The sequence below is a fragment of the Mustela lutreola genome, chromosome 3, assembly GCF_030435805.1.
Source record: "Mustela lutreola isolate mMusLut2 chromosome 3, mMusLut2.pri, whole genome shotgun sequence".
Taxonomy (NCBI): domain Eukaryota; kingdom Metazoa; phylum Chordata; class Mammalia; order Carnivora; family Mustelidae; genus Mustela; species Mustela lutreola.
The window spans coordinates 140745604-140771183 of NC_081292.1; the positions used below are offsets into that span (position 1 = coordinate 140745604).

Sequence of the window (25580 nt, forward strand, 5' to 3'; positions counted from 1 at the left end):
TAACACAGTCTTACTCCCGTATCTCACTCAGCTTTCTTTCCGTCAGCTTTGAGCTGCCTTATTCCCACATTTGGCTCCACATCTTGTAGTCTAAAGCAAACTTTTCTCTGTTCTTTGCAATCCACTTTTTTTTTTTTTAAAGTGACTGATTGCTTTCTCCAGAGAAGCCCAGTTTAAAAGAAGTGCGGTTAGGAAGTTACAGTGATAAGATGAGATATGTTTTGATCCTTTCCCATCTCAATTATCTGTGATGTTCAAGTATTAATAATGGAAGCATTCTCTCTCTTTTCCCCATAGGACTTCATTGAAGGGTTAGTGTATCCTCTGTTCTGAGTACCCGTCCTCTTGATGAACTTGAAAACACTGATGTACGGCGAGACTTTGAGAGCTGGCTCTTTTAGTGCTTGCTGGCAGACTAACGTGTTGACGCTCACCATTGGGGAATGCTAACTACTGTATGAATCTGTGTCCCAAAAAAAAAAAATGCACATTTTATTTTCATTTATTTTTTTAAGATTCTATTTATTTGATAGAGCTTGCATAGCACGGGAGCGGCAGGCAGAGGGAGAGGGAGGTAAAAACAGGGAGAGGGAGAAGCAGGTTCTCCCCACTGAGCAGACAGCTCATGTGTGGGTTAGGAGTAATTGTCTCAAAGGATGAATAACGACAAAGGGAAAAATACTGTTTGCAACTTTTCCTGTAAGAAAAGAACAAGGAGGAGGGGCACCTGGGTAGTTCAGTGGGGACTGAACCAGGGTCCTGGGATCAAGCCCCAAATTGGGCTCTCTGCTCAGCAGGGAGCCTGCTTCCTCTTCTCTCTCTCTGCCTGCTTCTCTGCCCACTTGTGATCTCTGTCAAATAAATAAATAAAATCTAAAAAAAAAAAAAAGAACAAGGAGGATATACAGTGGCTGCCTAGACGTTACAGGGGAAGGGGTGCCCACCTCCCCTCACAGTTGATAATCTGAGTGTGACTTTTTAAAAGATTTTATTTATTTATTTGACAGAGAGAGGGAGAGCACAAGCAGGGGGAGGAGCAGAGGGAGAGGGAGAAGAAGACTTCCTGCTGAGCAGGGAGCCGGATGCAGAGCTCAACCCCAGGATCCTGGGATCATGACCTGAACTGAAGGCAGACTCTTAATCGACTGAGCCACCCAGGCATCCCTGAGTGTAACTTTTGATTCCTCCAAAACTTAACTACAAAGCCCTACTAATAATATAGTCGACTAACAAATATTTTGTATATTATATGTATTATATATTCTTACAAGACAGTAAACTAGAGAAAATAAAATGTCATTGAGAAAATCATAAGGAAGAAAAAATACACTTACAATACTCTACTGCATTTATAAAAAAAAAAAAATCCACATATGCATGGACCTGCGCAGCTCAAGGGTCAACTGTACACAGTTTCTACTGAAGGAAATGAGTGCATCTGAGACAAGAGAGTTATGATTCTTAGATTACTATTTAGGAGGCTCCCCACTAAAAGTAGAGTTTTAGTTGGTTATTTTCCAGAACTTATAAAAAGCAAAAATTATCCCAAGAGTGTTCATGTGATTACCTTTTTAATATCTGTAACTTCGAATACCCTGGGTGGTTAAAAGTCTAAGTTGTTGGATTTGGAAAAGTGTTAATCAGGTATATTCTTTTTGTGTTTGTAGTGAAATGTCTATACCATATGGTAAGATGAATTACAAGGACTTCATGAAGAGTTAACTCATTGCAGTCTGATTTTACAAGTGTGAGCTATAGAAAAATCAAGTAGAAGGATATCTTTTTTTTGTTGTTTTGTTTTGTTTTGTTGTTGTTGAGTTTAGTGTATTCTGTTTTTTGTGGTAAAGGGCTAGGAAATGTGTCATGATATTAGAGGTAGATTTATTTACTTACCTAATAAAATCCAAATGAAAGCCATTTGAGAATGTTTAGATATTATTGGGAGGCTTGGCAGGAGTTAAATCTCCTCTTGAACTTTTCTTGTTAAAAACCTTGTGGTTAAGGGGCGCCTGGGTGGCTCAGTGGGTTAAGCCGCTGCCTTCGGCTCAGGTCATGATCTCAGAGTCCTGGGATCGAGTCCCGCATCGGGCTCTCTGCTCAGCAGGGAGCCTGCTTCCCTCTCTCTCTCTCTCTGTCTGCCTCTCCATCTACTTGTGATTTCTCTGTCAAATAAATAAATAAAATCTTTAAAAAAAAAAAACAAAAAACAAAAAACAAAAACCTTGTGGTTAAGTAAGCCTATCTGAGGACTTTTCTGTGAATGTGCCAACATACTAGGATAAACAGTATCAGAAATGATCAGAGTCTTTAAAGAAAAAGCCTTAGAGAGCTAGGATTTGCCGTCTAGAAGAAGGAATAGTAGGTTGGAAAATGACAACCCTTATCTTTGAATTGAGTTGAATGACCCAGTTTCTGTGTATAGCTTTTTGTTTCTTAGCGTATAGTGAAAAGTTGAGTCAGCAGAAAGACTTTGTTTGTGTAGTCTGTTTGCGAGGTCTGCCAAGCTGGTTAGAGGAAACATTGCTTAGGTCTTTAATAAAAGGCCAAACTTGAGTTTTAAAAAGGAGAAGGTTTCCAAGTTTGGTTCACATTTCATTCAGGAGGCTTTGTTGGCCCAAGCTCTGGGTCCATGGTGAAGAGATGAACACTGCATTGATGAACTGTTTGTTTTTGGAGATCTTTGGTGAAGCCACATATGAGCACTGTAGTTGTAGTCAGAAATTTTCTTCCATGTATTAGTGGTTCTGGGTTATTATTCTCTGAAGAATTAAAAACAATTATCTTTGGTCTTAAAAATAGTTTATTTCTGTCAGAATTATATTATGACACATCAGTTTTCAACTTGGAACAGTTTTAAATGACTTTTCTTCTAAGAGTGAATTTAACTGACCTGATTTGGCCATGACTTTGCAGAGTGAATTTTAATTATCTTAGCTGAAGTGCTTACTTCCCATGTTTTGAAACATTTTCAAGGAAAAAGTTTTAGTCAGGATATGAGATACCTAGAAACCTAGTGAGGCACTTTTTTATTTGTTTCCTCTTGCTCGTGTTATTATGAGCCTTTTAATTTTTACTCTGAATTTTTGTACTCCAAGAAATATTTTTCTTTTATTTATTTTTATTTTCCCCCCAAATATATTTCTTTTAGACTAGGAAGTTTCATTGTTTTCTTTTGTTAGTCTCTCAAATATTAACAATAGAATTATTTGTTATTTATTGTGAATTTTATGCCCTTGTTCTTTTAAAAAGATCACTTTATAGTAAAATAGAGTTTTGTGATCACAAGTGTCTCATTATTTATTATGCCAAAACTGGTACAGAAACAGAATAGCAACATGTCATTAATGCCTTTCATTTTCTGATTAAAGCAGGACAGGGAATCTCCTGCCAGTTGGCTGAAACGTGAGTCTTCATTTGAAGGGAAGAAAAGCTCTTTTTCTTGTCAATAAATGTCATTCTTTTTGCAGAAATCAAAATTTTTAATTTTCAAACCGAAGGCAGTCTGAAACAAATGCGCTTTAAAACATTAATCACAGTTTTTAAGGGTTCATGCCTCATTAGTCTAAACCTCATTTCAAATGCAGCATAGTCCTGTTTGAGAAAAAGCTATCATATCATTAAAAAATTGCAAAAACATTTTTGGTTTGAGCCTTGAAACAATAAACATCTTAAATTTAACATTCTAGTCTGTTTTACAGTGAACTGTTTATTTTTTTAACTAAAAAGCTAAGCAGATTTAAACTTAACCAGAAGAATGTTGTTCTAAACCAAAGAATTCATATAACTGTATAATGATACACAAACTATGTGATAAAAAGAATGAAATTTTTTGTTTTGTTTTGTTTTCTAAAGTCAGTCATTTTCAACAACATCTGTAGATATGCTGGATGTAAATAGAATCCAAGTGGAGACAGCACAGAGATTTACTCAATTACATGATGATTTGGGTTTAATATAAAAATGAAGAATACTAGGGTGTTCATAAATAAATTTATTCTTGTCAGTCAATAAATGAATACTTTGAGTACCTCCCAAATAGCCCTAATATTGTGAGTTATAATATAGCCTATCAAAGATGCTATCCTAGGTATATTTCACCAAGATATTGAAATCATTGCATAAAGATACAAATGAGCATTTTGAAATTTTTAATAATAAAGAAAAAAAGAGAATGTCCCGAAAATACTAACATTTAGAGAAAAAAGGCAGCACAGGTGAAAATTACAGGCAAAAGAAAGTTAACACTAGAATTTGCTTTAAATCTGAACCTTTGTGTTTTAAAAAGCGAGAAAAAAGTTGGAATAATTTTTCCTAGACATGATAAAATATGTTAAAAGTAAGATCTCCTTAACTCACAATTTTAGCAGCTAACCAAAAGTAAAAGAAAATTTCATTATGAAACTGTTCTCTTTTCCTTAATGAATGTCTGCCGTTCTGCAGATTCAATTAGAACAGGGAGAGGAGATAAGTGAAGACCTGCATAGAGATTCTGAGGGGAATTCAAAGACTCTTTAGGAGGATGGTGCCCTATGATGTGTAAAGTTGCCACAAAACTTGTCTCTGATTTCCAGGCCTCTCAGACCGGGAATCTGATTTCTCAAGTAGTGTGTTCATTTCAAGAGCCCACTCAAAAAATTAGCCTGTGGAGTTTGTGAAATGGGACTTTTCTCTGAATTAGTTTCCCCGTTTTCTGTTCTTACAGATAGTTAACTTTTGCTTTTTGTTTTTAGTAGATTTCTTTCTTCCTTAGTACAAACGTAACATATTCATTGCATAATTTTTTCAAAACCATATAGACATATAAGACAAGTAAAGTCACCATCCTGGTTCTGGGAAAAAAATAATGCCCAATGGCCTAGGTCATCCACTGTGTATAGTAAGTTAACTTCTCTTCTGTGCTTCTAGAGAGACACCCATCCATGGGAGAAGTGAGAAAATAGTCACTCACAGCATTTTCTGTGCTCTGTGGGTTGGATGAGGAACCTGGATGAGAAAGGCTGATCTAGAGATGACAACTGTTATTTAAATGAGTATATGCTATTCTAGATCTTTCATATTCTCTCTCTTTGGCCCTCTGCCCCCATATGTACACACACAAACAGCTTTTCTTTCATTTCTAAAAGTGCAATCAAACTGTACATACTAATCAACTTGGTCTTCATTTTCCATACAGTTTACAGGTCTCTTTTTTCCCTTGTTTTCCTGCATTTATTTGTTTCGATTTTGCTTACAGTCACTGAGGAGAACGTCTCCAACAGTCCCTGTCTTTTTACTATCCCACTTGCTTAGACAGTGCACCGTCATCTGCCTTCTCAGACCTTGCCCGTCACCTGTGATTTCTGGGCTCGTTACTCCTCACATCCTCCCAGTCTTTGCCCCATCTGTTTTCTTGGCTGTTTCTTCTACCTTTGGCCTTCCTGCTGCTTGGCTTGTTTTCTCCAACTCCTGAGAATTGTTCTGGGCCTGGCTACAGTACCCCTCTCTCTGTAGACATCAAAGTATTTAGTGGGAAGTAAGGACCCAGCAGAAGAAAACACATGTCATTACTTATAGATGCTTCCTGGACAACTCAGCCCAGGATCCCTCCAGTGCCCGAGTCTCAAGCTTTCCTCAGTGTGTTTTTTATTTCAACCAGTCTGCATTATTTGTGGTTCCTCAAACACTTCCTGAGCTCTCTTGTTTCTGTGCCTTTACTCGCTGTGTTCCTTTGTTCAGAATGCTGTTCTCCCTCTTACTTCTAGTCTCCTTCCTTCAGCCCCTTGACTTTAAAAATCATCTGTCTTTCAAAGCCCTCATCAGAGGATACCAACTCTGTTTTTTCTTTTTTGGCACTCTGGCTAAAAATGACTCCTTCTTGGGGCACTTGGGTGGCTCAGTCAATTAAACCTCTGCCTTCAGCTCAGGTCATGATCACGGGATCCTGGAATCCAGCCCCACGCAGGGCTCCCTGCTCTGTGGGGAGCCTGCATCTCCCTCTGCCTGCCCCTCTGCCTGCTTGTGCTCGTCCTCTCTCTGTCAAATGAATAGATAAAATCTTAAAAAAAAAAAAAGTAAAAATGGTCCCTTCTTTTCCTTCTATACTTTCATTAGTTCAGCAAATACTGGGGACCTGTTCTTGCCAATCATTTTGACCAAATGATAGTTTGTAAAACTCCTATTATGTTAAAGAGTATTCTGTACTATTCTTATTATTCTCTTGTCTATTACTTATATTATATTACCTTGTTTGTATAATAATACCCATTTATTTTCCTTACTTCCCTTGAAGGCATAAATTACATCTGGACCCACCTCATAACTGACATTTTTACCCATAGAAATGTTTAGTACATATTTATTGAATGAATGAAACTTTCTGATTATTTTAACATGAGTATGCCAACATAACTTTCTTTAAATAAAATTATCTTTTGAGTAGATACACAAGTATTACTGACACAGGCAAGGAAGAAAATCTTTTAATGGATTTTGTAGGTAGGTACCTGATTTAAACACTCATCCATATCATGCTAAGTTTATTTTAAGCAGCTGTCCCTGGGTTTTTAAAGATGGTTTTAAGGTGAGCTGACCTGGGTTCATAGGTTGTCTGGCTGTCATTCTTGGTCGTGCTCTAGTGATGGAAGTCTCTCATGTTTATATGCTTGGCATAGATGGTTTTTCTGACAGAATCAAAACAAGGTGAGCGGAGCCTTTAAAACTTTTAGCTGTAGGCAGATCACAGACATCTGGTACTTTTTGGCCCGTAACTTCCTTTGAACAAGCTGAAAGGACTGTAGACTGCTAAAAGACCACATAATTTCATCTCTTTTCTCTTGTTAACTTTTGTATTTCTCTATTAGATGAAATGTATCTTAGCTCACTATACCCTGTATCCTAGATATGCCAAAAAAATCATGGTTTAAAACAGTTATTCTAAAAGTGTGTTTGGGGAAACTCTGGGGGTCCCCAAGTTTTTTCTGAGTTTCTAAAAGTCAAAACAGAGTAAGAAGACAACACTATTTGCCTTATTTACTCTCATTCTCTCACAAGTATCTAGTTGAATCTTCCAGAAGATACATGGCAAGTGATATCACAATATATTAAATACAGAGGCAGGTATGAGAATCTGTCTTCAATGAAAGCAGACATTAAAGATATTTGCAAAATGTAAAACAAGTTTCTTGTTTTGAAAAATAAAGTTATCTTTTATAAAAGTATTAAAATATAATTTTTATATTATTTAACAAATGAACAAATAACACTTTAACAAATAACATATAAAAATTTGTTAAAACAAATGAAAATAGGGGCGCCTGGGTGACTCAGTGGGTTAAAGCCTCTGTCTTCGGCTCAGGTCATGATCCCAGCATCCTGGAATTGAGCCCAACGTCGGGCTCTCTGCTCTTCGGGGAGCCTGTTTCCTCCTCTCTCTCTGCCTGACTCTCTGCCTACTTCTGATCTCCTCTGTCAAATAAATAAATAAAATCTTTTTTAAAAAAACAAATGAAAATAAATTAAAATGTGTCAATTTTGATTTGTAATATGGTTAATATCAGTAGATATTAAAAGCTCTTTAGAATTTAGATTTTTGAAACCAAAAGTTTGAGAACCACTAGTTTAAAAATATTTAAAAGAGAACAGACCTTTAATGGATTACAAAATGAAGTCCTTTTGATGTAGTCAAGGCATCTTCAAACTGGAATATGTAATAATTGATCATATTGGTTTTTAGTTGTTGGGTGTTTAGGTTGAATACATACAGTTTTTTAGTCTTTTTTTTTTTTTTTAAGATTTATTTATTTTTAGAAAGAGAGAGAGAGAGTGAGCATGAGCAGGAGGGGCAAAGGGAGAGAAGAGAGACTCTCTAGCAGACTCTATGCCCAGTGCGAGGCCCAATGCGAGGCTCAATCTTATGACCTTGAGATTACAACCTCAGCCAAAACCAACAGTTTGAGGCTTAATGGACTGTGCCTCCCAGTTTTGTAGTCTTCAAAGTAGTATCACTACTTTTGGGTAGTGCAGTTCATCAAAGGATGACTTTTGATTTTGGCTCAAGTCATGATCTCAAGATCAAGAGTTTGAGCCCCACATCAGGATCTGCCCTCAGTGCAGAGTCTGCTTGGAATTCTCTGCCTTTCCCTCTGCCCCTCCCTCCACTTGTACCCTATCTCTCTGTAAAAGAATAAACAAAATCTTTTTAAAAAGAAGTAATATTATAGTGATATTCTTTTATATTGTGATTTTTCTAAATATCTTTAATTGTTTTATAATAAATTCCTAGAAAGAGAACAGAACTGCTGGGTCAGAAGGTACACAGAAGGAACAAGCATGTCTTTTTATATAAAGTTAGGGGCCAAATATACTCCTGTGGTGGTGGTGGTGATGGTGGTGATGGTAGTCCTGGTGGTGGTGGTTGGTGGTGGTGGTGGTTAATCAGCGCCCCAGGTAGTAGGAAGTTCAGTGTCTTCCTCTTTAAGCAGCCTCCTCCTCCTCCAAATTTGAGCCCCAGCAGTCTTACTCAGTCCCGCAGTGGTCCCATCCTTTTCCAAAGGCCAGAAGGAGATGTGCACTATGATAGTACACCATCTGTATTCCTTATCACTTTCTGTCAGTGTTAAAGACCAGTCCCATATTGTTTATTGGTAGTGGCTTGCCTAACTGCTGCTAGGATGCTCTTTCTGGCCAGATGTGGCCCATGTCAAGGTAGTGACCCCACTTGGAGGTCCAGGTGGCGGTTCGTTAGTTCATGTTATTACCCTCAGCGATTCAATGCTGGGAAGGTTGAGGACACTTGTCTTATTAGCCCCATGCTGGGTCAGAATAAGCCCATAAGCCATTTGGGTGGCTCTTCATCATTAGTTTCAGTTAATCCATTTCCAAGGTCATTTTATTTCAGGAGTGTCCTTGTCTTTTCTTGCCAGTGGATTTGGTGTGAGCTGTGAGCTTCTTCTATAACAGAACTCCTTAACTTTGAGTCTGAGGAATCAAAGAGTGGGGTATTGTTTCTTCCCTTCCAGAAGAATGTAGGATCCTGACAAATCAGTTTCCCCAACTCTACTACCTGATGCTGCTCGCTAAGAGGCTGGTTTTTCTAAACCATCCAGCCATGTCCCCTCCATGGGCTCCTTTCCCCTGAGTTCTGAGGATGGTGGTGCTTACCCATTACCTAACTTTGTCAACAAAAAGACCAACATGACCTAAGATTGCCAGCCTTAAAATAAGGAAGATTGTCATACTTTTTAAGTGTTTTCTTTCAGAGAGCATCTTATTTGAGCGCTGCGGCAACAGATAGCTATTAAACACTTCTAAAGGCTTTGGACTTGTGTTGCTAATTGCACTCCAGAGAGGTCGGGCCAGTCTGCACTCCCATCAGCAAAAAATAGATTGCTAGGAAAAGACTTCTAAAACCCAAACTTGACTCTTAAAAGTCACTAATCATTAGAATTGTTTAAATATTACGGGAAACAACAAACTTTCCTCCCACTAGTTCTTGGTTAATTGTTAAATGCTCATTTTATTTGGTCACAAAGTTGTGATCTGTAGCATCTTGAATCGTGTCTTCTGTAATACAGTAGGTATACAGGGAAGAACAAATAAGAAGAAAATGCACAGCTTGAAATAATTGACAATGGCCTGCAGCTAATATGGTAACAACACTGTGTTTTTAAATTCACTTTTGGTGAGGGCAGGTGAGGGAGCTCATTTACTAAGTCTCCTAAGTGCAGGGAGCTCTATGTATGACTCCTGGTTTGCACCTCACAACAAACCTGTGTTGTTACTGTTCCCATTTTAGACGATGATGTTACTCCATAGATAGTAAGATTCAGAGAGGTAGTAAATTTCCTAAAGTCACACAGCTTTAAGTAAAAGTTGATGCTCCCTAAGAAAGTCCCATTTAGGACTAGATACACAATTCTCCAGGGGCAGAATTTCGAGAATTAGCCTCTTTCTCACCTTCTCCAAAGTCAAAGGAGTCTGCAGAAGGCTCTTACTGCTTCTGTACAGTCTTTGCACAGGGCTTGTAAGGAATTAGAGCCAACTACACAGTTAGAGGCACAGTCCCAAAGGCTTCCCTGAATTCTGACACCAACTGCAAGTTGGAGGGGGTTCCCTCAAACTTCTCTCAGGCTTGATAATTCACTGAAAAGACTCCTAGAACTCAGTGATCACTGATACAGTCAGTCACTGATACATGACTAATACAGTCATGATTTATTACAGAGAAAGTGCAAATTGAAATCAAGGGAAGAAGCACATAAGGTAGGGTCCAGAAGAAGTATAAAACGTGGAGTTTCCCTTGTCCTCTCTGTTTAAAATGGCCCCCACACATAGTGATGTCTGGGGTTGCTAAGCTCGGGAAGGCTGTGATGTATCTTACAGAGAGATACAAGTGTTAGATGAGCTTCCCCGAGTCAGGAGTTAAAGTGCTGTTGGCCATGAGTTCAGTATTAATGAATCACAATGTTTATTAAATAAGGTGTCTTTAAACAGAAGCACAAATAAAACAAGGTTATGTATTGATGGGCTGAAGAGAATGTTGTGACTAGAGGCATACAGGAACCTAATCATGTGTATTCTGCTAGGAGCAATCGTTCACTTATGCGATGTTCAAGGTGGCCTCTGTAGAATATAACTAGGACAAATAATGAGAACCAACTGTATTTTGCTCTGTTACTTCGTTACTCATTTATTCATATAATCTTTTATTTGTTCATTAAAAAACATATTTGAGCACTCCTTCTGAATGCCAAGCAATTTCTAGAATTGGCTTAGAATTTCCTTTTTTGTGTTCTTATGCCTGTCATTAATAGTCTTGCTGTAGCCCTCTTGCTTGAAATATTTGTGTGGTTTATTAGTGAAGTGTTTAAAGGCTGAGGGGAATGGTGAGTTTATTATCATTTTTACTTAACCTACATATGCTAGATCCAACCTTCACGATAAACTTTCCAGGAATTTTCTTGCCTCCTTGGAGACCAGGATCTTTTGGACCTGACTCCTTAATGGGTTTATATCGGGTGCCAGCAGAACTAGGTGACGTAGCTGGCCACAGATTTCCATGTTGCTGTGTCTGCCAATTTAGCTATGTGATCTTGGAGGCAGAGCTTCAGACCAACAGAATGAATACTGAGTTGTGCTTTACTGATGAGACCATACTGGTGCCTCTTTTTTTTTCTAATCCCGCCCCCCCATCATGTGTTTGTATTCTCATCTCTTTCCACCTCTTTACACTCCTAAGTCCTCATTCAGGCAGAGTGAGGGGAGATGGACTGAAGAGCAGATATTAACCTCATTTCCTTTGTGGGTCCCTGGATGCATTGTCTTCCATTGGAATGTTTCTCATTTCTTGGTTGTGGTTATCCATGATGAATGAAGAAGTACCTTGCTGCTCTTCTCTCCTGATGTTAATAAAACCATTTATACTGGAATTCCCCAAATGTGATGGGGAAGGTACATCTCCAAGGATTAAGTGTTACCTGGTCAGTATTACTGAAAAAGAAAAATTCCAGTGATTTAAGGGATCTTTCAGTGAAATTGTTACGGGGTTATGCCCGAAGATGCAAAGAGTTTATTGACTATTAGTGACTGTGAGAAATGAGTTGCAAAAATTAACCTTGGTGTTGTTATGTGATAACCAGTTGGATAAATACAGTAACTTTCTTTGAACATCTTTGTGAAACTGTACTCCAAGAAAGTAAGGACCAAGACTAAAAAACCTGTGAATGCCCTTTAGAGTCTAACACAATGCCTAGGACACATAGACCTCAACAAATACATATTAAATATATGTGTAAATATATACTGATATAGTTTAATTATATTAAATATATGCAATTAAGTATCAATATTCAATAATGTTAATTTTGTGTTTATTCTTCCAGATACAGATGAATATAGACCTCCTGTTTGGAAATCTTACTGTAAGTATACAAATAATTTTAAATTGGGTGGGTTATCGTGCTTTATAAGTGATAGAGAAATAATAAGATCATTAGATAGGAAGATTCATTTCATTTTATACCCATTATTGAAAAATTAATTTACAGCAGGATTTGAGAATAGCCCAGAAATAATTGTGGGAAAAAAGGAGTGTATCCATAAGGTGTGTCTATGGTTTGTATGTCTGGAATGCATCTCATCCCTCTGAGTTTGCGTGGAATTCCATATTGAACTTGAGGCCACTTGTTTTCAGTGGCTGATAAAAACTAGTGCCAAGAGAAGCTAACTAAGAATTGAAGCAGTATAGTTATTCTCAAATCCTAATTCTTTGTATGAGAAAGTACTGTGTAAGTGATAAGTCGGGGCTATCTTGATAGAATGAGTGGCTGAAAAGAGGCAAAAGAAAAGAGGGTTTTTGCGTGTGTTTGTTTTTTATAGGAATTGCTTTCCCAAATACACAAGGGAGGCATTTGAATTTGAATTCTATATTGCTCTTTAAAATTTGCATTAGAGTAAAAATCGTTTCCAAAGAGTTTAGGTTCTTAGTCCTTTATTTTCCCTTCCTTTCTCCCTAGAGAATATTATTTCTTCAAGTAAAAGATATTTCAGATTTTTAAAAAGTGGAAAGAGGATTCATATAATCAGAGAAGCTTTAAAAAGAAATCCATGAATGCACTATTGCAGACAGCAGTACTGGAAGGTTTTGTTTATCTATAAAGTTGGATAAGCAACCTAAGAAACCTGTACTTTAAATACCCATTTTTAACATCTTTGTAAATGTTGAGTTATCCTCAATTTGGTATCGGTACATTGCTGGAATTTGCTGACGAAGGAGCAGCGATTCAGATTCTTGGTTTTATGTTCCCAGAACAACAGATAGCTTTATTTTAATAGGTTGCTACTTTGGGCTAATTATAGTAAGTAAAATATGAACAGTCTCTAAAAATATTGCCATAGAGGCTTTTTCCCTCATCCCTGCTGGTGCCTTTTTATTTCTGGGGAGTATAGTTCAAAGAATGTATAAAAATGACTAATGTTCTTTACTTCTTAGAGATTTTATCTCATTCTCTCATTGGCTAGAAGCCTTTTTAAGATTCTTGTCTACATTTTTGGGTTTTCAATTTACCTTTGTTCCCTTTTCTCTGACTTGTACCTTGCACATTTTTGATTGTGTAAGATCATCTATGAAGCCTCACACAGTTATTAAATCATGGTTGTGATTTTTTTCCCCCCTTGAAGAATATTGAGCAGTAAATGTATGGGTGATTTGTATTTTTTGTATCTCTAAATGTCTTACAGTAGCTACTATGTTTTTTAAAATGGCATTTTTTGTTTTGGTGACAATTCTGCTACTGAATTTTATAGTTTCTTTTAGTAATCTCAGTGCCTGAGCTCCACCCAACGTAATTCTATAAACTTAAAAATATGAACCAGTAGGAAAATAAAACCAGCAAGATGCCTAAGTTGAGGACTCTTTTTTTTTTTTTTAATAAGATTTTATTTATTTATTTGCCATCAAGAGAGGGAACACAAGCAGGAGGAGTGGGAGAGGGAGGAGCAGGCTTCCACTGATCAGGGAGCCCCATGTGGGGCTCAATCCCAGGACCCTGGGATCATGACCTGAGCCGAAGACAGACGCTTAAGGACTGAGCCACCCAGGTGCCCCAGGACTCTTTTAAAATAAATATAGTTTTATTGCCTTTTTTTTTTTTTTAAGGATTTTATTTATTTATTTAGAAAGCACAAGCAGCGGGAGAAGCAGGGGGAAGAATCCTCCAGCAGAGTCCCCATGAGTGCAGAGCCCCATGCAGGGCTGGGTCTCATAGCCCTGAGACTGTGAACTGAGTGGAAATCAAATATCAGACCCTTAACTGACTGAACCACCCAAGCGCCCCCGTTCTGTTGCTTTTTGATACAAATTGCTTGACTTAAACCAGTGCCTTAGCCTGTAATAAACAAGGTGAGTGTGCCACGAGGCCCAGAGGGGAAGTGGAGCCTGGATGCCTTGTTTGCAGGGAGTGGGTCGTAATGAGCTCCCCTTTATCGAGCCCTTGCTCGGATGTTGTCACATTTTCTGATATTTTGGAAGTGGAATTCTCTTTTACCTTTGTTGTTACTGTTAAATCTCTTAGTTTTTAAATGTTAAAAACAAATTTAGGGCACCTGGGTGGCTCGGTTAAGTGTCTACCTTCGGCTCAGGTCAAGGCCCCAGGGTCCTGGGATTGAGTCCCACATTCAACTCCCTGTTCAGCGGGAAGCTTGCTTCTCCCTCCCTCTCTCTGCCGCTCCCCTTCCTTGTGCTGTCTCTTTCTCTCTCTGACAAATAAATAAAATCTTTAAAAACAAACAAAAAAACCAGGTTTAAATTTAGAAAACAGCAAACCAAACATGTGAGCCTATTTGACCTCAAGATACCTATTTGTGATTGCCAAACTTAATTAACAATTTTGTTACTGTCTCAGGGTACTGAGAAATTCACCAATGACGATATAAGCATTGACATTTCTAAGGCGATTGAAAAATGTTAAGTACTCTAAATCATATGTCTTCTCATCTTGAATTCAGCAATTAATTTTTGGTGAATCATTTAATGATTGTGCAATTTAAATTTCACCTGAGTTCCAGTTTAAATTACCAAGAATTCTAAATTGAGAAGAGCCTAAATTAGTCAGTCTTTATTATGGTGACCTTTTAAATGGTCTTTCCGATAGGTATTCCTTGAATTCATATGTTACATTCAGTTCTACAATAGCTGAGGTCCCCCTTCTATGTTAGTTGTTAAAAATGGGCCTTAAAGGTAAACCAACCATTGGTCACAAATGAGGAAACATTTGTATAAAAATTACTCCTTTCCATGAAGCTCAGCTATATCCTTTGAAATACTGGTTAAAATAAAGGCTACAATTCTCATGTGAGGATATTATCACTCCTTTTTTTTAAAATTGGTTTATCTTAATGTGTGCTTAGTGAATGGGTAAATCTATAACTGGTGATAACCATATACTTCAGTATTTGTGCTTTGAATCAAAATCGATGTTTTATATTCTCCAGTAACTTTTAAGATCCTTCTTGACTACCATTCAGTTCTCATAATTTAGTTTCCATAGGTGACGGTACTTTCCCAAGCATTTTCTTGATAAAGAAGAACTGATCTTTTGAGGATTACTAAGAGTGGAAATGTGCATTGACTTTTCACATGGACTAGTTAGCCATATGGAGGAGTGGACCTGAAGAATCCTCCCTTTGTGCAAATCATGTGTTGGCTTCTGTTAGGAGGATAGAGATTTATCTGGGGGTGTCTGGGTGCTGTGTGTGTTTTGTCAGTCTCAGGACTGGACAGACTTGGTCTCTCCTCTTTCTAACATTCTCCGAGAGCTGAGAACTATTCCTTCCATATCATCTCTATCTTTAACAGCGTATTCACAGGAATATTTTTGAAAAATAGACTTTCACAATAAAATATGGATATCTAAAACTATTTTTAATATGTAAAATGTCAGACATTTTTGCAATGAGGAGTAAAAGACAAAGGAATTCATTTCTATCAGTAGAATTTCATACATTATGAGGGAGTGGGTTTTGTTTGTTTGATTGTTTTTTGGTTTTTAAGTAGGAAAGCTATGTTGTCTTGGTACCTTTTAAATTACAGCATTTCCCTGGTTTTGGTGGTGAATTCAAGAAACATCCTAGCAACCAAATAGTAATGTAAATAATTCTATGTATTAGTATTGGTCACCTATGTATATTAATCTTTATTGAGTGTTTTCTAGGTGTTAGCAACTATTTTACATCTCCCACATATAATAACTTATTTAATTCTTTCAGTAATCTGTGAAGTAGAAACTATTATTATCTCCATTTTACAAATGAGGGAAACCAAGGTAAAGTATATAGGTTTGATGGCAAAGCTCCAGTGTTCAAGCCCCAAGTGATCTGTTTCAAGAGTTAAGATTCTTAACTGCCAGAGTATATATTCCCTTTACAAAGCAATACAGAACAGTGAAGTATGTCTGTATATGTGCTTGGTGTATATTTTAATATATACGTGTACATAGTCTAATTATATATGTGTGTATATATGTATAGTGTAATTAAGTGTATTTCCATATGTCCCTATGATAAATATAAAAATATCAGAAGTGGAGTCTATATAATGATATCCAGTTGAAATTTTTTTTTAAAGAATTTATTTATTTATTTGACAGAGAGAGAGAGTAGAGTACAAGTTCAAACAAAAAAACAAACAAAAAAACCAGGTTTATATTTAGAAAACAGCAAACCAAACATGTGGAGAGAGAGGGAGAAGCAGGTTTCCCATTGATCAGGGAGCCCCATGTGGGGCTTGATCCCAGGACCCTGGGACCATGACCTGAGCGGAAGGCAGATGCTTAACTGACTGAGCCACCCAGGAGTCCCTGTCCAGCTGAAATTTTTTAAAAAAATGATTTTATTTATTTATTTGATAGACACACAGCAAGAGAACAAGCAGGGGGAGTGGGAGAGAGAGAAGCAGGCTTCCTGCTGAGCAGGGAGCCAGATGAGGGCAGGATCCCAAGACCCTGGGACCACAACCTGAGCTAAAGGTTGATACTTAACAACTGAGCCACCCAGGGGTCCCTGTCCAATTGAAATTTAAGTCATTCATTATCTGACAATTGCAGAAGGCTGGTTAGTTTGATGTTATGGTGACAAAATGTCTAAGTATTTAAATACATTATTAACTTACATTGAATTATATGTGATTATGTATGTAGAAATAGAAGAAAAAATACCTCCAAGAGATAAAGTTAGATAAACATAAGCATACTTTCTCTGATGACTACCATTTTTTGTTCTTTATTTCTTCATTACAAATCAGAAAGCCTGAAGGGAGGGTAGAATATCATAGTATTGGTATCACTCTAAAAATTACCCTCCTCAGTAGTTAACAAAGTTCCTTCAGTACCTGAATTCTATCTTGTGCTGCACTTGCTCAGTGGAAGAAACGGTGATAACTTTGGCTCAGAAATTTGGTTTTTAGGGGAGATTATCTTTGAAGATAGACGTTTGCAGTATAAATAGGGGAGAAAAGCAGCACATCTGTTACTTCTAACATAAATCCTAATTTTAGCTTCAAGTTTGACATGTAATAATGTGCTTTAAGAATATATAACCATTATTGGCTTATATGAGAGACATGATTTATGCAGAACATCCACCAAGAATTGGAGAAAATAAAAGACCAGATTATGGAGAACACAGCCAAATACCCAGTACTGATTTGTTAAGAGGTTAAAAGACATTTGTATGGATTTTGATTTTGCTATTTATGCTTGCTTTTGGGCTTTCATTAAGTTTAGATTGTTCTGCTTTCTTTGCATTGCTCTTAACAAATTTTAATTTAATAGCAAATAGGACAGTACCACAGTTTTCTTGGGAATGTAAAAAAGCAGCCAATTTGTGATTCCTAATATAGTCAAACTTTCTACAAAAGGGACATTTAGGATTATTTGTATAGCAGAATATTAGAAAAAACCTGAATGTTTGTCCATAGGAGACTAATTGAATAAACTCAAACACTTAAAAGAATAAGGACGTTTTCTATGAGCTCATATGGAATGATTTACTCTCTCTCTTTACAGTGTATCAGTTGCAACAGGAAGCCCCTCATCCTCGAAGAATTACCTGTACTAACGAGGTGGGTGTGATGAAACTGTTACAACAAAATGTCTCTCCCCTGCCTGTTTCCTGAACTCTGACCTTTAGCAGCAGGGTTATTTGTGGGGTTAGCCAATTATGTTTGTTAGTGCGAAGAAATTGTACTTGAATGCATTTTTCATAACATTCAACTGCCACTTTTTAATGGACTATTCAGAACACAGTGTGTTCTGAACTATAATGGGACATTATAGTTTCAAATGATATTTAGTGTTCTTCTTAGTCAAGTCATATATTCTTCCAGTTTTCATTTTTTATTCTTTTTGAAACCAAGTCTGAAAGCATTATTTTTTTTTGAAGGCATTATTGAAGTAACTTTTCCGTTAAGAAAAGATTTAAATTGTGGTTTTAAAAATGCACAGAAGACACAGTTCACCAAAAAAGTTATGACTTAATAAAATATGTGAAATGATATTCAGCTTCATGAACAATAAGAGAAATGCAAATTAAAATACACGGAGTGACCACTGTCACCTTTTCAAATTGGCAGAAGTTCAAAAGATTTGAATATGCTTAGCTAGTATGTCTGTGAAGAAACAAACACACTCATATATGGCCAGTACGAATGTGAAGGCCTAGAATATTAGCAGGGTTTTATGACAGCTCACAAGACTGGGCCTGCATTTATCTCCCAGTCCAAGTTCTGGTGGTTTACCCTCATGAATTTCCTGTACAAATAGGAAATTACATATGCCCAGAGTTGTTTATTATAGGATTACTTATAACAGCACAATATTAGAAAACACCTAAACTCTGTCCATAGGACACTGATCAAATAAACTGGGATATTAGGAAGAATAAGGAAGATTTCTATGAGTTAATCTGGAATGATATCCAGATAGAAAATATACATAGAAAAAAAAGAAAATTATAGAGAGATATATATAGACATTGGAGATATGATAATTTCCGTTAGACCCACTGCAATAAAGAAAGTCAAAGGAGTTTCTTTGTTTTCTAGTGCATATAAAATTATGTTCACACTACACTGTAGTCTATTAAGCATGTGATAGCATTATGTCTGAAAACACAACGTACGTGCCTTAATTTAAAAATACTTCATTGCTGCAAATGCTGTCATGGGAGCTTTCAGTGAGGGGTGAATCTCTTTGCTGGTGGATGTCCATGCCTCAGTGCTGATGGCTGTGCCTGATCGGGGAGCTGGTTGTTGAAGGTGCAGGTGGCTGTAACAATGTCTTAACATAAGACAACGGTGAAATTTGCCACATTGGTGGACTCTTCCTTTCATGAACAGTTTCTTGGCAGCATGCGATGCTGTTCAATAGTGTTTTAGCCACAGCAGAACTTCTTTTGAAATCGGGGGTCAGTCCTCTCAAACCGTGCTGCCTCTCTGTCAGCTAGGTTTATGTAACACTCTAAATCCTTTGTCGTCATTTCCACAGTCTTCACAGCCTCTTTATCAGGAGTAGATTCCATTTCAAGAAACCACTTTACTTTGTTCATTTGTAAGAGTCAACTCCTTGTCCGCTCAGGCGGCAGCATGAGATCGCTGCATTGCCATCATATCTTCGGGTTCCACTTCGAGTTCTCTTGCTGTTTCCACCACAGTGGGAGTGCTTCCTCCATTAGAGGCTTGAACCCCCTCAGAATCATCCGTGAGGGTTGGAATCCACTTCTTCCAAACTCCTGTATTTAATGTTGTTATTTTGACCTCTTATGAATCATGACTATTTTTAGTGACATCTAGAATGGTGAAGCCTTTCCTGAAGGTTTTCAGTTGTCCATCAGAGGAATCCCTATCTGTGGCAGCTATAACCTATGAAATGTATTTCTTAAATAATAAGACTTGAAAGTCAGAATTGCTCCTTGATCCATGGGCTGCAGAAGAGATGCTGTGTTAGCTGGCATGAGAACATCATTAGTCTCACGGCACCTCTCCATCAGGCCTCTTGGGTGGCCCAGTGCATTGTCACTGAGCAGTCATTTTATTTATTTATTTATTTATTTATTTGACAGAGATCACAAGTAAGCAGAGAGGCAGGCAGAGAGAGAGAGAGAGAGAGGAGAAGCAGGCTCCCTGCAGAGCACAGAGCCCGATGCGGGGCTCGATCCCAAGACCCTGGGATCATGACCTGAACCAAAGGCAGAGGCTTTAACCCACTGAGGCACCCAGGTGCCCCACTGAGCAGTCATATTTTGAAAGGAATCTTTTTTTTTTTCTGGGCAGTAGGTCTCAACAGTGCACTTAAAATATTTAGTAATTCAAGTTGTAAACCAATGTCCTGTCATCCAGATTTTTTGGTTCCATTTATAGAGCGCAGGCAAGATAGATTGAGCATAATTCTTTTAAAAAATATTTTATTTATTTATTTGACAGAGAGATCACAAGTAGGCAGAGAGGCAGGCACAGAGAGAGAGAGAGAGAGGGAAGTAGGCTCCCCGCCAAGCAGAGAGCCCAATGTGGGGCTTCATCCGAGGAGCCTGGGATCATGACCTGAGCCGAAGGCAGAGGCTTTAACCCACTGAGCCACCCAGGCGCCCCGATTGAGCATAATTCTTAAATGCCCTAGGATTTTTGGAGTGGCCAATGAGTATTGGCTTTAACTTAAATTTACCAGCTGCATTAAAGCTACCAGCTGCATTAGCTCTTAACAAGAATCAGCTTGTATTTTGAAGCTTTGAAACCAAGCATTGACTTCTATCTCCAAAATTCCTAGATGGCATATTCTTTTAATATAAGTCTATTTGATCTACGTTGAAAATCTTTTACTTAGTGTAGCCACCTTCATTAATAATCCTGGCTAGATCCTTCTGGAGAACTGGCTGCAGCTTCCATATCGGCCACCTGCGGCTTCCCCTTGCACCTTGATGCTGTGGAGATGGCTTCTTTCTTTAAACCTCACGAACCAGCCTCTGCTTGCTCCCAGCTTGTCTTCTGCAGCCTCCCCACCAATCTCAGCCTCCAGAGACTTGAGAGCTGGGGCCTTGCTCTGGATTAGGCTTTGGCTTAAGGGAATGTTTTAGCTGGTTTGCTCTTTTATCCAGACCACTAAAACTTTCTCCATTATCAGCAATAAGGTTGTTTTGCTTTCTTATCATTCATTTGTTCACTGGAGTAGCACTTTTTAAAAAAACATGATTCTAATTCTTTTTATTGTGGCAAAATAAACATGGCACAAACTTTACTATTATAATCATTTTTAATTTAAATTCAGTTAGTTTTTGATAATAATGTTCAGGCATTCGTTAGTTGAGTGTCTCACCCAGCGCCCATGCTAGCATGTGCCCACTTTAATGCTCATCACCCAGTTACCCCCATCCCCCAACCCACCTCCCTTTCTACAACCCTCAGTTTGTTTCTTGGAGTCAAGAGTCTCATATGGTTTGTCTTTGTCTCTGATTTCTTCCAATTCAGTCCCCCCACCCACCCCTGTTGTCCTTTTAATTTCTTTCAAGAATTTTTCCTTTGCTCTCACAGCTTGGCTAACTGGTACAAGAGGCCTAGCTTTTGGCCTGTCTCTACTTTTTTTATTTTTAATTTTTTAAAGATTTTATTTATTTATTTATTTGACAGATGGAGATCATAAGTAAGTAGAGAGGCAGGCAGAGGAGAGAGGGGGAAGCAGGCTCCCTGCCGAACAGAGAGCTCGATGCGGGACTCCATCCCAGGAACCTGAGATCATGACCCGAGCCAAAGGCAGTGGCTTAATCCACTGAGTCACCCAGGTGCCCTGGCCTGTCTCTACTTTTGACATGCCTTCCTCACTAAGCTTAATCATTTCTATGTTTTGATCTAAATAGAGAGATATGTGACTCTTTCCCTTGAACACTTAGAGGCCTCTGTTGGGTTATTAGTTTACCTAATTTCAATATTGTCGTGTCTCAGGGAATAGATCTGGGGGGAATAGGAGGGAGATGGAGGAATGTCCTGTGGATGGAGAAATCTGAATACAGTATATGTCACTATTAAGTTTGCTGTCTTATAGAGGTGCAGTTCGTGGTGCTCCAAAACAGTTACAGTAGTGACATTGAAGATTACTGATCACAGATCATCACAGTGAAAAGTTTGAATATTGTGAGAATTACCAAGTTGTAACACAGAGACAGAAAGTGAACAAATGCTGTTGGAAAAAATGGCACAAATAGCCTTGTTTGATGCAGGGTTGCCAGAAACCTACAACTTGTTAAAAAAAGCCAAAAACAACACAATATCCGTGAAGCACAGTAAAATGAGGTATGCTTCTATGTTAATTATGGTTCATTTTCGGTAATAAAGAAGGGAAAAAAATAAGGCTTATTTTTGCAAAAGAGAAACATAGGAAGAATTAAGCCAGAAACCAATGAAATAATTATCTGTAAGGAGTGCTTTGGGGGGCAGTTTGGGGAGGATAAGGCTGGAGGATACGTTTTTATTTAGTTGTGACTTTTGAATTATGCAACTATTTCACATATGCAAAGAACAAAATTAAGTAAAAAATGATAAAAAAGCAAACCCTAAACTTGAATACAAATAGAAATAAATGACCCTAACAAATTCATAACATACCCCAAAATTAATTTAAGTAGCTTATAAATATTTTGACTGTACAGACTTGGAGGGAAAGTATTCTAAGAATCATAACCTACAAAGAGATCTTTATACTTAGCCATTTGTTGTTATTAGTGGTACTTTTGTAGTAATTCTGAAATTATTTTGTGTGTAATATAGGACAGAATAAATGAGTAACTGTATTGGATTTTGGGGAACCAGTGTTTTGAGGGGATATAAATATGGACTAGAAGGAAATTGAGAAGTGCAGCATGGTTTTGAATTTGAATTGGGGGTATAAATATGACTTCACAGATTTATAAAAATTCATTTTCTGTCTTAGTCCATGGAAAGGCTTTAGAAGCAGTGATGCCCTAGTAAGAATGGAAATACTCAGTGCCCAAAGTTTGATTTCCAAATACTACTTCCTACTGAAAGGAGCCAATTCTCCTTAGAGAAATTCCTGATTCTGGAACATGGGGCAGGCAGTGAGATTCTAGAACATTTTTTTTTTTTTAAAGATTTTATTTGTTTATTTGACAGAGAGAGACAGAGAGGTCACAAGTAGGCAGAGAGGCAGGCAGAGAGAGAGGGAGAAGCAGGCTCCCCGCCAAGGAGAGAGCCCGATGTGGGGCTCGATCCCAGGACCCTGGGATCATGACCTGGGCCGAAGGCAGAGGCTTAACCCACTGAGCCACCCAGGCGCCCCTAGAACATTTTAAATCAGAAAGAAACAGGAGCTCAGGAATGGATGGGAGCATGTCAAAAGATCTAGCAGCCCACTTCAATGAAGGGTTCTCACAGGCTAGATTTGGGATAATTTGATATCAAAAAGAAAAATGATAGTAATGAATTATAACACATTGAATGATAAGATAATGTTAATCCATAATGATACTTAACCAAAAAACCCTACCTCAGTGCAGAATAAAAATGGGGGAGAGGGGCAGAATGTAAAGTTGTCCTTTACAGCAGAAAGGTGGCTAAACATGTAGAGTGATAATGCTTTGTGCTGGTAATTGAGTCAGGCAAGGATCATCACTGGGCATTAAAACCACTGAGTGAAAGATGTTAGATGAGGAGGATATTTACATGGTCTCAAGGTGTCGCCCTACCAATTTTTTTATGAATTGGAAAGAGAAAGATATGTTTTCATAGTGAAGAGATCTGGCAGTCACACCTTTATCCATGTGATCAAATTTAACCTTACCTCTAATGGGTCAAACTGATGTGTCTCCGGAAGTGATGTAATGAGGCACGCACATCTATGCGGTATTTCTGCCAAAATGCTTAACTTCTTTTTATGAAGTATGAATCAGACACATCCAAAATGTGTACATTCTGTAAGACATCAGTCCTGCAAATGTCATTTTCATAAAAGAAATAACAGTGGTGGGACCATTCTCAAATGAAGGAGACTAAATCCTCCCCAAATGCAGCACAGGTACCTTGATAGGGTCCTAGAGATCGACATCTCTCTCTCTCTTTGTCTGTCTCTCTTTCAAGATAGGTATTTTGAGTGTAATTAGATAAATTTGAATAAGAACTATATATTAGGTAATATGGAATCATAATAACTTTCTTGGATGATATACTATTTAAAAGAATTGCTTCTTCATTTTTCAAGATATGTTGAAATGGATGTTGTTATTGGGAAAACTGGCTAAACACTGAATAGCTCTGAGAATACAGAGTCATAAAAAGTATAAATTTATCAAACTAGTCAGGGATTTCATCTGATTGTCTTTTTTTAAGATTTTTTTTTTTTTTTTTTTGATAGAGAGAGATTACAAGTAGGCACACAGGCAGGCAGAGAGAGTGGGGGAAGCAGGCTCCCCGCTGAGCAGAGAGCCTGATGCGGGGCTTGATCTGAGGACCCTGAGATCATGACCTGAGCCGAAGGCAGAGGCTCAAACCACTGAGCCACCCAGGCGCCCCTCATGAGATTGTCTTTTAAATGTCCTATGGCAGTTTAAGAATTTGTAGATGTCCAGTCTGAACATGTGTATGTATGGAATAAGTATATAGTGTGTAATGGTTCCATTTTATTGCTACTGTGCCAGGATCAAGGATGATGAAATAATTTTATATGTAGTGAGAATTTTTTTTTAAATGCTGTTTAAAAAAACATTTCATTTTGTTTCATACTCTGACCAGACACAAAGTGAGATTTGGACTATAGTTCTGTGAAAAGTCTGGAAGTACTAGTAACACAGTTATCTTTATTGAGAAATATCTATACTTGCCTTTCTCAAAAGAATCTGAGGCCACACAAATGAAGACGTAATAAAAGGAGTAAAAAAAGGAAAGTTAAGGCAGGTAAAAAAGAAACAACAATGACATCATTCAATTGCAGTGCTGGTTGAGGATCAGTAACGTTGTGTGAGGAAAAGGAAACCACAGGAATAAGTATATAACTCTTGAGGAGTTATATACTAATAAGATCCTATTTCTTAAAAAATATTTTATTTATTTATTTGACAGAGATCATAAGTAAGCAGAGAGGCAGGCAGAGAGAGAGGAGGAAGCAGGCTCCCTGCCGAGCAGAGAGCCTAAGCGGGGCTTGATCCCAGGACTCCGGGATCATGACCTGAGCCGAAGGCAGAGGCTTTAACCCACTGAGCCACCCAGGTGCCCCTACGATCCTGTTTTTACCTGAGCTAAATTCTTTTCAAAAAATCATGTGGCTACTTATATGAAGTGCATTTATTGATGTTACATTGACCAACTGTAGTTTCACAGCCCATGCAAAAGTAGACTTAGGGTCCTTTATCACTGCAGCTGGCATAACATTAAGGAGGAACACATCACTGAAGCTAATTCTTAAAAGGGCTAAACTGTTGGGGCCCAAGTCTCTGGGCTTCTGGTGAATCACTGTGATTCAAACGTGGGATCCTAGAGATTGGCTGGCTCTTGGAGTCTCTGAAAATAATTTTCTTGGTTTAGTTTTGTGATGTGGTTGACTGAATGGTGCCATCCACTAAAAAATAAGAGTGTCATATGCAATACTATTGGTTAAAGGAAGGCATAGAAGCACTGGGAAGCAAAGGGTATACAACTGAGATTTTCTTATTTACATTGTTTTCACTCTGCTTAGTTTTCTTTCATAAGAAATTAGTAATCCTGTTCTAAGGGTAAGTTGGTGGGCACGGAATGCTACTCTATAGACAGAAAGGTTTATTGTGACTGGCTTTCCTGTCCCATTGTAACCACACTCTCGTGTTGTTTAAAATTAATCTATTAGCTACTCAACTCTGATAGCTTAGTAAAGATTAATTATGCATGCAGAGGGATATATATTTATTTATTTTTATTTTATTTTTTAATTTTTTATTTTTTATAAACATATGTTTTTATCCCCAGGGGTATAGGTCTGTGAATCACCAGGTTTACACACTTCACAGCACTCACCAAAGCACATACCCTCCCCAATGTCCATAATACCATCCCCTTCTCCCAAACCCCCTCCCCCCAGCAA

General features: G+C 37.9%; 1 protein-coding gene across 3 annotated transcripts in view; it reads left to right on the forward strand.

The window, feature by feature from the left end:
- CHN1 (chimerin 1) overlaps positions 1 to 25580 on the forward strand; it is a 212643-nt gene that overhangs the window by 37882 nt on the left and 149181 nt on the right. For all 3 annotated transcript variants that reach the window (XM_059166986.1, XM_059166988.1, XM_059166987.1), the window contains 2 exons: positions 11859 to 11897; positions 17538 to 17593. In XM_059166986.1, the coding sequence (XP_059022969.1) occupies positions 11859 to 11897; positions 17538 to 17593 (95 nt within the window). The remainder of the gene's footprint in view (positions 1 to 11858; positions 11898 to 17537; positions 17594 to 25580) is intronic.